Source organism: Pseudorca crassidens, chromosome 3 (genome assembly GCF_039906515.1).
Source record: "Pseudorca crassidens isolate mPseCra1 chromosome 3, mPseCra1.hap1, whole genome shotgun sequence".
NCBI lineage: Eukaryota > Metazoa > Chordata > Mammalia > Artiodactyla > Delphinidae > Pseudorca > Pseudorca crassidens.
In genome coordinates, this window is record NC_090298.1 from 56,940,204 (window position 1) to 56,953,171 (window position 12,968).

General features: G+C 42.2%; 1 protein-coding gene and 1 long non-coding RNA gene across 11 annotated transcripts in view; one reads left to right on the forward strand and one right to left on the reverse strand.

Moving 5' to 3' along the window:
- ZNF366 (zinc finger protein 366) overlaps positions 1-12,968 on the reverse strand; it is a 335,604-nt gene that overhangs the window by 67,679 nt on the left and 254,957 nt on the right. For all 10 annotated transcript variants that reach the window (XM_067730960.1, XM_067730961.1, XM_067730959.1 and 7 more), the window contains 4 exons: positions 7,621-7,851; positions 6,861-7,159; positions 4,441-4,539; positions 4,006-4,093 (listed from right to left, as the gene is read on the reverse strand). In XM_067730960.1, coding sequence (XP_067587061.1) covers positions 4,006-4,093; positions 4,441-4,446 — 94 coding nt within the window. In that variant the 5' untranslated portion in view covers positions 4,447-4,539; positions 6,861-7,159; positions 7,621-7,851. The remainder of the gene's footprint in view (positions 1-4,005; positions 4,094-4,440; positions 4,540-6,860; positions 7,160-7,620; positions 7,852-12,968) is intronic.
- Positions 151-5,882, forward strand: LOC137221381 (uncharacterized). The gene is made up of 2 exons (XR_010941983.1): positions 151-1,039; positions 5,618-5,882. It is a non-coding gene; the product is annotated as an uncharacterized lncRNA (long non-coding RNA).

Sequence of the window (12,968 nt, forward strand, 5' to 3'; positions counted from 1 at the left end):
GATCATTCATTTATCCAGTTTTCTTCCACCAGTAGTTATCTATCAATTTATCTCTCTACCTGAATATGTGTGTGTATGCATATGTATATGTCTGTGTGTGTATCATAGAGAATATAATGTCATTCGGTAAATTTGTAAGAGCCAGAACAGTCTTACTCTTTGCATTCCCGTGGCACCAATACTGGCGCAACACATGGCATTGGATTTCTGCCATGGGTGATCCAACCCCATCTACAGATGAAAAAACTAACGCCCAGAGAAGACTCTGTACTGTTTGCCCGAAGTCACACACACAGTGACTAAAACCAAAATGCTCATCTCTCTCCTGATTCAGCTCCGGTGCTCTTTGCCCTCTGCTGGCCTTCCTCTATATCCTGCCTTTGTAGAAATGGAAAAGAACACGAAAATGAAAATCTGCGAAAGCAAGAGAACAACATAAAAGAATGGCTTCGGGGAGGGATAGGAATCGATTCTTGTAGAACAACAGCGATACTGGGGGCAAACCTTTGAGTAACTGTGAGGTTTAAGAAGCGCTCTGCTGAAATGTACAATAAAAAGTGGAAGTAGGTGGGAGGGAGGTGAGGGTGAGTGAGGAGAAGGGGGGAAATGCTGGGCTGGGTGTCTGAGGCACCAGTCAGCGGAGGCAAAGAGGGGACGTGAAGACCAAAGAAGATCGGGCTGCAAACGTGTCTGATCACCTGGAGAAGCGATGACAGCAACACGCAGCCCTTTCCTTGTTCGTATTCCTCTTGCAGCCTCGGGGCAGAGCCAGGGCTGAGCCCCAGGAGCCCAGTCAGAATCCAGAGGATTTCCCTTTCAAGTCTGCAGAATGTGGGGACTGTCACGTTGAGGCGTGTTGTTTTCTCCAAGCCAGCGGACCCGCCCAAGGACAGCCTGGATGGGGACATGTGCCATCCGAGCTGGACGGCTTTGATGTCGTGGAGCTGCATCCAGGTGGGAGCTTGTGACTTCACCTCTGGAAAAGCTGGAAGGTGATTTCTAGTGTTTTCTAAATACTGGGAAGCAGCATGGGTCTTAGGTAAGTCAGCCACGGTTTTTCAAAAGGGATTCTCAGCCCTGCCTGTGCCCAGCTGTTCCATTCACAGAGCTCGTTGTAACCCTCCTGTGAGATGCATAGAACGGGCTTCTCCCTCTTTCCCTGCTCTGCCAATCATAAGAAGATGATCCCCTACTACCTGTAAAATCACCCACTGGGTGTCTAGAAGCTGAAATTCCTAAGTCCCTCCCATCAGGTTTCACGGGAGAGATTTCTCATCAGGTCACTCAGGCTGGTGAAGCTTCCTCTCCAGCCATCTCAGGATTTATTCAGATTCTGAAGGAAAGTGAAGGGAATGGATGTTTGTACTGCAGACAACTGAGGAAAGGCTCGTGTAGAACTGGACTATGGCCGGGCCTCTGACCCAACAGGTGAGCTCCATATTGCACTCGATATTATAGAGATCATTTGATTAGAAAGAGAGGGCTACAAGATCAGGGGACAAGGAGAAACACCAAGGTTAAAATTCAGTGAGGCAAAAGCAGTGACCCAAGACTCAGAACCAGCACTGCAGAAACATTAGCTCTACTCAGAACGCTTCCCACTTCTGAAGCGTCCTGACTGGTACGTCTCCCACTTCTGAATATCCAGAGCTCTAGGGCTATGTGTTCACCCAGGACTAATTTGACGCCTGGCCATGGAGGGCGGGGAAGTGAAGAACGAATTGAAATATAACATATGTTTAGAGCAGTGCACAAAAAAGTAAGTGCATACATCAGTGAATTTTTATAAAACCAACACATCTGAATAACAGAAACCTAAGAGGAGACACCCTGTGGCCCTCCAGCCTTCTACCTCTCCTCAAGGGTCACATGGCCCTAAATTCTCGAACCTGACGTAGATGATATTACCTGGTTTACATAACAAATGGCACCAAATTGTACTTTCTGTTTTGTGTTATATTTGTAAGATTCGCCCCTACTGTTGAGTGTACTTATGGCTCAATCACTGTCATCGCTGGAGAATACTTCATTCTGTGACTGTACCACAATTTACATATCCACTCTACTGAAGATGATATTTGGGTTGTTTCTATTTCAGGGCCATTAACAACAGGCTGCCAGGAATATTCCTGTCGCTGCCAGATGTCTTTTTAAAGCCTGGTGCAGGACTCCCCTCTCTCCAGGAAGATTGTCCACTCCAGTGATTCACAACCTTTTGTTTGGTTTCTTTGCACCTACTTCCTCTCACATGGGACGCATGGCATAGTTTTTTTTTTCTTTAATTCAAGTGGATTTGGTTTGAAGACCTGGTGATGGCTTTGGAGACCCTGGCAGAGTTCCTGAGTCGTTTCAGAACGGATTGGGAGCCACGGCTCTCACTTCCTGCTATGACCTGGAGATGCTGGTCCCTGCTGCTCTGAGTCACTCTCCATGGACTCGCCAACTCCCTTCCAGACTCTGTGCCAGTTGGGTCTCCCCTCCCTCGTGTAGGCTTCTCACGCATTAGACTAACGTGCAAGGAGAGGGCCAAGTCCTGAGCCTGAAACAGCTTTGAAACTTCCTTTGTTTCTTTGATTTATTCTCTTCATCTTGCCAGGCCCTAATATCCTCCAAGTCCCAACTCCCAAAACGTGAGAACATTCATTTCTTTCTTTCTTTTTAGTTTTTTTTTTAGCATGAAAAAACGATATGAAGGATTATAAACAAGTTACTAAAGAAAGCCTGTTTTATGCATCTAGTTTCCTCATCTGACAAGTGGGGATAATAACATAACATCTATTTTTCATATTCTTAGGAGTAAAGAGGAAGAGGAGCTAAAATCTTTCATACACTTACCATGTGTGAGGCACTGTTCTAAACATACTACATGTCACAACTTATTTAATCGTCACCACAGTCCTCTGAAGTAGGTGCTATTGTTGCCCTTTATCTCCTCCTCTTTTTTAACAGATGAGGAACCTGAAGCATGGAGACGTTACACTACTTCCCAGTATCACACAATCAGTAAGATTCCAAACCCAGGGAATTCTGGCTCAGAGCTCTATTTCAACCAAAAGCTAACAAACACTGCCTGTCGCACAGTAGAAACTGGTCCCTAGAATTGGAGAACATGCTGTATAATATAAAAGGTAAAAGTGTACAGCACAGAGGCGCATTCTGCAACCATTTAGTGAGCATGTCTCATGGACCAGACGGCTCCATGCTAGGAGTGGGCAAGGCACTTATGAATTTTACTTCCTGGCAGAGAGAGACACTTTCAATTAAATAAATCATGCTTGGGTATCTGAACAATTACAATTGCAGTCACTGCTCTGAGAAGGAAACCTAAGAGTTAGGAGAGCATATAGTCAGGTACCAAATCTGTACAAAAGGTCAGGGAAAGTCTTCTTAAGAAAATGAAACATAAACTGAGACCTGAAGAATGAGCAGGCATGTGCCAGGCAAGGAGGGGAGGCAGCAGCTCCTGCAACGGGCAGCTGGGGGGTCCGAGTTCAGATTCTGAACTTGATCCTAAGATGGTTGGGAAATCATTAAAGATTTTACACAGAAGAAGGACATGATCAGATTTGCATTTCAGAAAGCCTGTGTCGCTCACTGTGCAAAGAATGGCTTGTGGAGGGGCAAGAGTGGAAGCAGATGAAGAGTTGTAAAGTCTAGCCTAAATCTGGTTGTGTCGAGAAGGGCCGTCAGGAGCTGCAGGTGGACGTGTTGGTGCCTAGAGAGGTCGTGGGTGGTAAAGTCTGAGCACCACCCTCATACACTGTGTGGCAAGGGTTTACTGGAGAGTGAATATAGGCAGTGCCTGGCACGCAAACAGCTGGCTCATGAAAGATTCACACTTTTGAACAGCAGCACCTTCTACCATGTACCCACTCCCACCCCCAATCTCCAGAGATTCCAAACCTGAGTACCTACCCGCCTTTGCTCCACCCTAGCCTCCTGGTCGGCTTGCCTTACTGTCACCGTCCTCACGTGTATCCTGTGCCTGCATTTCTTAATACTCACCCAACAGAGCTCCCTTTTCTCCAGCACACACCCATGCTGCTCCTGAAAAGCTGGTAGCGTTCTCAAAGCTGGCCCAGGAGGGATGAGTCTGAGGGATAGAGCGGAACTCAGGGTTTGAACTAGTAGGGTTGGGGAAAATGTACTCTAGGTATTCCATGTTAGGACCCGGGCTGAAATTCTCTAAGGAAAGTCTGTTAGATGTGGTAGATGGATAGGGTTATGATTTAGTTACAGGACTAAATCTTAAGAACTGGCCTGTGGACTTAATCACCAAGGAACACCTGGTTTCTACAGGAAAATGTATTCTGAGCTCCAAATATCTGATAGAAGCAAATGAGGATTTTTAAGTTGGGGAATGGCAGTAGTTGTATTAAAAAGCACCTATGGGTTTCTTGTCAGGCCAGAGGTGAGCAAGCATCCTCCTCCAGTACTCACTTCCATTATTCAGTAGGGCTCATTTTTCCAGTCTTCCTCCAGAGTGGTCATAAAGGCCTTTTCTTCTACTTACAGGCTCTCTCCAAGCACCCTAAGACCCTATGTTTCAGTGACACACAAGAGGCAAGAAATAACTTTATTTTTATACATTACATGAAGTGTGATTAAAGTTCCCCCTCCTTGGTAAAGTTGGCTAACAGTTCTATATCATTATTTTTCATGACTCTCACACTCTTCCTTAGGTTGTACCAGACCCAGGACTTTCACAGCCCTAAGAAAATAGCACTGAGGCTTGATCCATGTTGGCTGATTCATGGTCCCCTCAGAGGTGGCTGGCTCTGCTCATGCCTCTACACCCTCAGTGCCAAGTGCAGTCACAGGAACGTCCACCCAAACTTCCGAGGCCATATTGACCAGATCTCTATGGTTATCCTTGTCATCTTTACAACCCTACATAGATGAGACCCAAGGTTGCTGCAACCTGTCTTCTTTCCTAATCTTCTCGGATCCAACTCACACCAGGGGTCAAGCTACCCCCTTCTTCAACCCCATTGCCACACGTTTCAGCCTCCTTGGACCTAGACCAGGGGTAAACTCAAATGTTAAATGAACCAAGCAGGTTCATTTAACCAGTGCCCCATGTGAAATGCAATAGGGTGTGGTGGGGATCAAGGCAAATCGAAGAGTTCATATCCCACCTAGAGTTGTTTGTGACCATGTGAGAACATAGGCCTAGTGTGACCCAGACCATCTTATTTTTTAAAAAATAAGCTGAACATCTGAACTTCTAACGTGGAATTTCTTGATTTTAAAATTTTAGAATTGAAAAGAGACTATTTTTAAAAGAAATTAAGGAATTATTATTCATCATTTGGGGTGTGATAATGGTGTGGTGGTTTGCTTTTTAAATATACAGTGAAGTATTCACAAATGAAATGTGATTTGTTTAAGACTCTACATGAAAAAGTAAAATTTAAATCCGAAGGGAGTCTAAATTTGACGGTTTTAAACTATGCCCACAGATTCTTTACTCTTCTCTTTGAAAGACAGAGTCTAATTCTAACCACGTAGACTTCGTGATTTGTTCCCGACACTAGAATAAGGCAGAAGTGATGTGGAGTGACTTAGGAGACCAGGGCACAAAAGGCACTAAGGCTTTCTTTTCCCTCACTCTCAGATTACTTGCTCTGGGGGAGGTCAGCTGCCATGCCATGAAGACCCTTAAGCAACCTGTGGAAAGGGCCACATGGACAGGGACGGAGGCCTCCTGCTGTGATCTCAGCAATGGATCATCCAGTCCAATCGAGCCTTCAGATGACTGAAGGCCCTGCCACATTCCGACGGCAACCTCACCAGAGATCCTAAGCCAAACCACCTAGCTAAGCTGTCCCTCAACTCCTGACCCGTAGAAACTGTGAGATAATAAACGTTTGTTTTTTTAAGCCACTAGGCTTTGGAGTAATTTGTTATACCCCAAAAGATAATTAATACATTAGCATCAGGAAGCCTGCTTAGTTTACGACTTTTGGCCTTAACCTTTTCAAACCAAAACTCCCAGGTAGGAATATTTGCTGGTGGCAATCACAGTTTGACTCTGAAACTCAACAAGGCTGTTAACTGTTACATCCACCTCCACTCACCACCAAACAAAGGGGGTCAACTTTAAAGGATCACATGCTTATCCTATTCTACATGGAATTCCTGAGAAGAGAATGTACTAGTGACCCCTGGTACCAATATAATGGACTATAAGAGTTCAGCTCAACATCTATACCATCAATTTGTTTCTTTATTTCACTCCCACATTTGTCAGTGAGTGATAGTGTCTTGGGCAAGTTTTCTTTTTAGGTGTCTTTTTTTGATAGATTTTAAACTGTCAGAGTCTGGAAGATCAGCAGCTGATTTGTTTTATAGTGGCAAAATCTCTACTTAATGTTGTGAGTGTTTGATAGGTACCAGTTAATGCTTCGAAAGCTAGATAGTGGAAAGATTTTACTTGCTTTAAAAGAAAAAAAAAATGGACAGAACCCTTTGACCAAAAAGTAATCTTACTTAGAAACTAATACAGAAAACAGAATATAAGTTTCGTGGGAACCCAGGCTTCGCTGGTTCCTTGCTGTATCTCCAGTGTCTGGAAGTCACTGGCACATGGAAGCTGCTCAACAGACATTTGTTAAATGAATGAATGAGTGAATGAGTGGATGAGACCAAAGAGAAGAGACTCCATTGAAGGAGGAGGGTGGAGTTCCATCCAGTAAGTATTCTCCTCCCTTCCCCCATCCCCTCTCAGATGTCACCATCACTGAGGTGCTTTTGAGGCAGGCTGACTGCCTGAGAAACACAGTTCTAAATGGGAGGACTGGCAAGAACCCCTTGGAACTAAACGCGAGCAGACCTGGGCCCCCCGTTCTTCCACTTACTGGCCACAAGGCCCGGCAGTGGTTTTCAACCGCTCTTCTTTGGTCCTGATTGCTTCTTCTGCAAAATGAGATAGAAGCTTCCAGCCTTAATTCCAGCGGTGTCATGAGTATGTCCAGGCTTCCCCTTCTTTTGACATCCACCCGGAAGGAGGCAAGTCACCACTTGTGAGGCACTTTGAAGCTGACAAACAGGAGGCCTCAGAGCGATGTGACCAGAGGCGCACAGCCTGGCAGATGAGTTGCTCTGACAGATGCTCAAAGCAGCTGTCGGTGAACAGAAGGCGGCCTGCACAAAGGAGCTAGCCAAAAATAATGAGGGAGGTGAAGAGAAAAAAGAAAGAAGGAAAGAAAGAGAAAGAAAGAGAGAGAGAGAGAGAGAGAGAGAAAGAAAGGAAAAGAGAGAGAGAGAGGAGAGAAAGAAAGAGAGAGAGAGAAAGAAAGAAAGAGCGAGTGAGCGAGCGAGAGAAAGAAAGAAAGAGCGAGTGAGCGAGCGAGAGAGAGAGAAAGAGAGAGAGAGAGAGAAATAAAGAAAGAAAGAAAGAAAAAGAAAGAAAGAAAGAAAGAAAGGGAGGAAGAAAGGAAGAAACAAAGAAAAACAGGCAGGGCAGGGCTTGGGGTCACTTGGGCTTCCTCTGGTCTCACCACCACCCCCACCTCCCCGCCCGATGCTCCTCCTCCGCCCAGTCCTCAAACAACCCTCTTCTGTCTCCTCCAGAAGAAAAGTTAAAAGCTTTCTTTTGGAAAAAGAGCAGCTGTTTACCTTTGGTAGGACAGCCATTGGTGGTGAGTTCAAACACAGGAAAAGGCCTCTTGGTTACAGGAAGAGCTGCAGACAGGTCTGGAAGACTTGCCACGACGCTGCGGAGATGCACCTTCCCCGCCATGCACAGCCCCGGGACCGACACTGGGTCCTTGCCTCCACATCAGGCAACCCGCCTTCAGCTATTTCTTGAACTTCACCTATTCCTCCCTTCCCTCAGGGATATTGATCCTAAAGCACAGAGACAGTGAGGGATGGCCGATAGGACCGGAAAAGGGGAACAAAAAGAGAAAAAGAGGCTTACATTACAAACAAAAACACCATGACTTTATTTCCAGTCTAGTATGGAAAATACAATTATAACAAGCAGCAAACCTTGGGTTTACATTTGGGGGTCTTATTTGTTTTCGGTCATTAAAATCATCCTTCATGAACTAAAGGGGCCACATTTGCCAAAACAGGGCCAAAATTCTGCCCCAGAAAACTGATTTCTCTACAGCTACTTCCAGAACTGCATGATTTATTTGTGGAAGGGAAGGGAAGGAATCTGCCTTCGTATTTTCAAAGCGCTTGCTCATGAGACCTACCCGCCCCAAGAAGGGTTAGACTAAATTGTGAGAGAAAGGAAGAAAATCACGCTAAGGGAACAAATGCTGTCAAATAATCAAAATCTTCTGGGTCTTTCCCATTTCCCCCAAATTTCTTTTCTCTAACTCCACTTCAAAAATTCCCCTGGCTCCAAGAAGCTCTAGACTTTCTGTTCAGACCATTCACAAGTTTACCATGAGGATCTCACTTCTCTTTCCCTGATTTTAGAGTCATTTGGGTCAAAATCTTTATGTCTTCCAGAGAGCCTGCAGCATCCTGCTCCCTCCAGAAGACCTTACCCAACCAAAATCGAAATGAAGGGCTGCTAATCTCTTTTCCAGCCACCAACCTCCATCCTACCTGGCACTCATCGTCAATGAACTTCTCACATAAAGGATGTGCTGTAGAGAAAAGCAGCAATTTCTCCTCCCCTGAAATATTCCTCTCAGTACTCCAAGTCCACTAAACGTTAGCTGCAGTATTTTACTTGGTGTGGAATGAGTCTGTAACAAAATCCTTTGGGTTCTTCAAGATTTTTCTCCTAAACTTTGGTTTTTAGCAGTTTGACTCCGATAGGCCTGGGCATGTGTGTGTGTGTTTTTAAATCTATCCTGTGAGAAGTCTGCTCTCCTTCCTAAGTCCATAAATTCATCTCGTTCTCCAAATTTGTACATTTTTTATCTATTCTTTTTTTTTTTAATATTCTTTGCTGTACCATTTTTTTTCTGTTCTCCCTCAGAAACTCCAATTGCACATATATTAGACCTTTTGATACTGTCCACAGGTCCCTGTGGATCTGCTCATTTTTTTTTTAATCTCTCTTCTGTCTGTTCTTCATATTGGATTGTTTCTATTGAACTATTTTTAAAGTGCACTGATTTTTTTTCTTTTCTCTCTAATTTACTGTTAAGCACAACCAGTAAATTTTTTTTTTTGGATATTGCAATTTTCAGTTCTAGAATTTTCATTTTTTTAAATAGTTTTTTAAGAATCATTTTCTGATCTATCACCATACTCATCCGTGAAACATCCATACGAAGAATGGTGAGATAATTTTCTTAGTTCAATTTTACATCTATAAAAATCAAAGAATTGAGAGGTTAAGCAGATTTATCAAGATTGTAGAGGCAGTGATAAATAGAGCCAGGATATATAATATATAGTATGTAATATGGTGGAGGGTGATGGAGAGAAGAACAGGACAGGAAGAGATTAAGAAGTGTAGGAATAGGGACTTCCCTGGTGGCACAGTGGTTAAGAATCTGCCTGCCATTGCAGGGGACGCAGGTTCGAGCCCTGGTCTGGAAAGATCCCACATGCCGCAGAGCAACTAAGCCCGTGCACCACAACTACTGAGCCTGCGTGCCACAACTACTGAAGCCCACACACCTGGAGCCTGTGCTCTGCAACAAGAGAAACCACCACAATGAGAAGCCCACCCACTGCAACGAAAGAGTAGCCCCCTTTGCGACAACTAAAGAAAGCCCACGCGCAGCAACAAAGACCCAACACAGCCAAAAATAAATAAATAAATTTATATTTAAAAAAAAGAAGTGTGGGAATGGGGGGAGTTCTCAATTTCAAATGAGATGTTTAGGGAAGGCTTCATTGAGAAGGTGAGGATAGAGGAAATATCTGAAAGAGGCAAGGTAAGGGGGAAAGATTTTCATTCAGTGGGAAGATCAAGTGCCCTCAATAAGTATATATTTTGTGCATATGTTATATATGGATCACTGGATCTTCCATTATATTCTTATGAGTTGGTGGGGCACAAGTTTATCATACAGAATTTCAAAGGCCAGAAGTAGTCAAATTGTTTTATGAACTATTTTATTTCATACCAGATTGGGTTCTTTTAAAGGATTTGATGAGTCCTACATTGTAATTTTGGTTCTACAGAATATATTACATCCTTGGCATGTGTAAAGTGCTTTATAGGAACTAACAAACTGGTAAGCATGAAGTAGAGATAGAAGACTATGAAAAATTTTCTTTCCTCTGATGAATATATAAATTGTAACTTTTACTCCCTATAATTGATGACTAGGAAATTTAGACCAACCCTCCCACTAAGGAAACCTAAAAAACTGTATAAAATATAAAAAATATTTACTTAAAAGCATCAAAATGTTAACCAAGTAGTGAGGAGCTTAAAAGCCAAAATCTGGAAGTTAAGAACTCAGAGAACAGGACTGATATTCAAATCTAATTTCTCCCTAAGAGCATTTGCCAGTCCTAAAGAAACAGCTGCAAAACTGAGCTATACTTTCGACAAATTTCTGGGGCCAGGGAGCAAAAGGCAAGACATGCAACCTACCAGAGGTAGAAATTCTAATAAACTACCTCCACTTTAAACTGGGGTCCCAAAGAGTTGCAGCTTCAGGTAAGGTGAATCATGAGTAAACCAATCCTTGCACATAATTTCCTTCTGGCTTCATGTTATCTGGGTGGTCCAAGGAACCTCAGCCTTAAACTTGGTTTGAGATGGATCCAGACTGGTAGGACCTCAGGTGTCTGGCAGAGGCAAATGAAAATCCTGTTTGGAAGAAGATGCTATAATACTAAGCCTCAAATTATTCTTACAAATGATTTTTGAAGTACAAGGTCCAACCACTATCAAAAATCAATAGTCATACAGGGAAACAAAATACATTGAGCAAGAACCAGCAGAAAAAACAGAAAATTAAAATAGGCTCATAAGCACTGGAGTTAATATCTGTTGAAATCATTAGCCACAAACTATAAAACCACCTTGCTATGTTTGAAGAAGAGAGCAAGAGGGAGACTTTTGTTTAAAGAAGGTTTTATGCTTGAGGAAGAGAGAGAGCCAAAGGTAATAATTTTTTAAGATATAATAACTGAGAATATTCAGAACTGATGAAAGACATCAATCCATAGATTCAAGAAGCCTAATTGTTTCTACACACTGTATCCACTCAGCACTTCCAGACACATCAGAGTAAAACCACAGCAAGCCAAAGAAACGGAACTGTATATATACCATACGTTAAAAGTAGCCATAGGGAAAAGGACATAATGCCTTCAAAGATGTAAAGTTAAATTGACAGCTGACTTCTGAAAATCAATAATGGAAGTCACAAGATAGTAAAATGGAATCATCAACAGGCAGAAAGAAAACAATAGCCTGCTTAGCATTCTATTTCATATATATATATATATATATATATATATGTAGAGAGAGAGAGAGAGAGAGAGAGAGAGAGAGAGAGAGAGGGAGCACTCAATAATAAAGATGAATGAAGACTTTTTTAAAAGAGAGAGTTTGGGAAATTCTAAAAGATGTATGTTAGAATTCTAAAAAATGATCCAGATGGAAAGTTTGGGATACAGAAAAATATGAAGAACAAAAAAACAATTAAAGTATCTATGGAGTTTTAAAATTATATAGAATTTAAAATTTTGACAACAATAGCAAATGAGTTAGGATGCAGGTAAATGGGGTTAAAGTGTGCTTATGTTTCTGAATTGTATAGGTCAGTGATAAAGATCAATATTTATAGTAGACTTAGATAAGTTAACAATGAAAGGTTAAAAATAAAATAATAAATATTAAAAAAGTAGTTTCTAAGCTTTTAACACTGAAAGAAGAGGTAACTAGTGTAAATCTTCCAAAATAGTAAATAAGAAAAAATAATAATAGATCTTAGTCAATCCAAAAGGAGTCAGAAAACAAAAGACAAAGAATCATAGAAGAGGTTGGACATAGTGAAATCATGAAATAAGATGATGGATTAAAACTCAAATATATCAGTAATTACATTAAATGAAAATGGGCTGGCATTACTATTGCTTAACAAGTACACATAAGAGGGCTGTGAAGAATATTAGAGAGTGCACTGGGCAGAGTGTGGGAAACTTGAATTCAGGTGCTGGTTTAGTTATCAGCTAGCCATGGAATTCTGAGCAGTTCTCTGGACTTCGGTTCCCCCAAGAAATGAATAATGAATAGAGAGTGAGCTCCATTCAGCCCTTACAGATGTAGAGACTGCTCTCATGACCTTTTCATAGGTCCTAGGTCTTAAGACAGCCTCCTGTTGCTAAGGGCTTGCTACATTCCTAGAAGGAAGGGACGCCCTCTGCTGAGATAAAATTGAATTCTCTTAAGCCCTTGTCAGCTACTGGGCAAGAAGATATCTGAGATGGCATACGGAAATGGTATATTTAGAGGTGGAGAGGCCTTAGTTAAAGGTAGCATAAACACCCTTTAAATGACTGTTCATACTCTTGACAGAATCTCCAACTTGAGTTAGCAAATGAACGATGCAACTCATTGGTCTCTAAAGAAGGCTGGGCAGAACTCCCAAAGAAACTTATATTCATCCTCCTCCATAAGAAATTTAGATTTATCAACATTTAGTATACCTAATCACACTGGTGCCCTCACTTGGTTCATATGTAAGATTGTCACAGGTCACAAACAGAGCTGGAGTTATCCTGAGGGAAAACTGGGAATTCCACAATGGAAAGGGGTTCACCCGAATACCATCATTCCTTCATCGGCTTTCGGTGTATTGTAACATAATACAGCTTGTATGTTGCCAACTAACAATTTGAACAATTGGCTTAAAAATATTCCTGCCAAAAAATTACAAACTGAATAGAATATTAATAGTACAAGCTTAAGCAAAGAGCAAGAAAATGGCAGAGCTGACCTTTTTCCTGCGCCTCCATCCACATTACAAAGTAAAAACAAAATAATTATTCAGATCTGCAAAGAGGCTTGCTGAAAATACTATCAA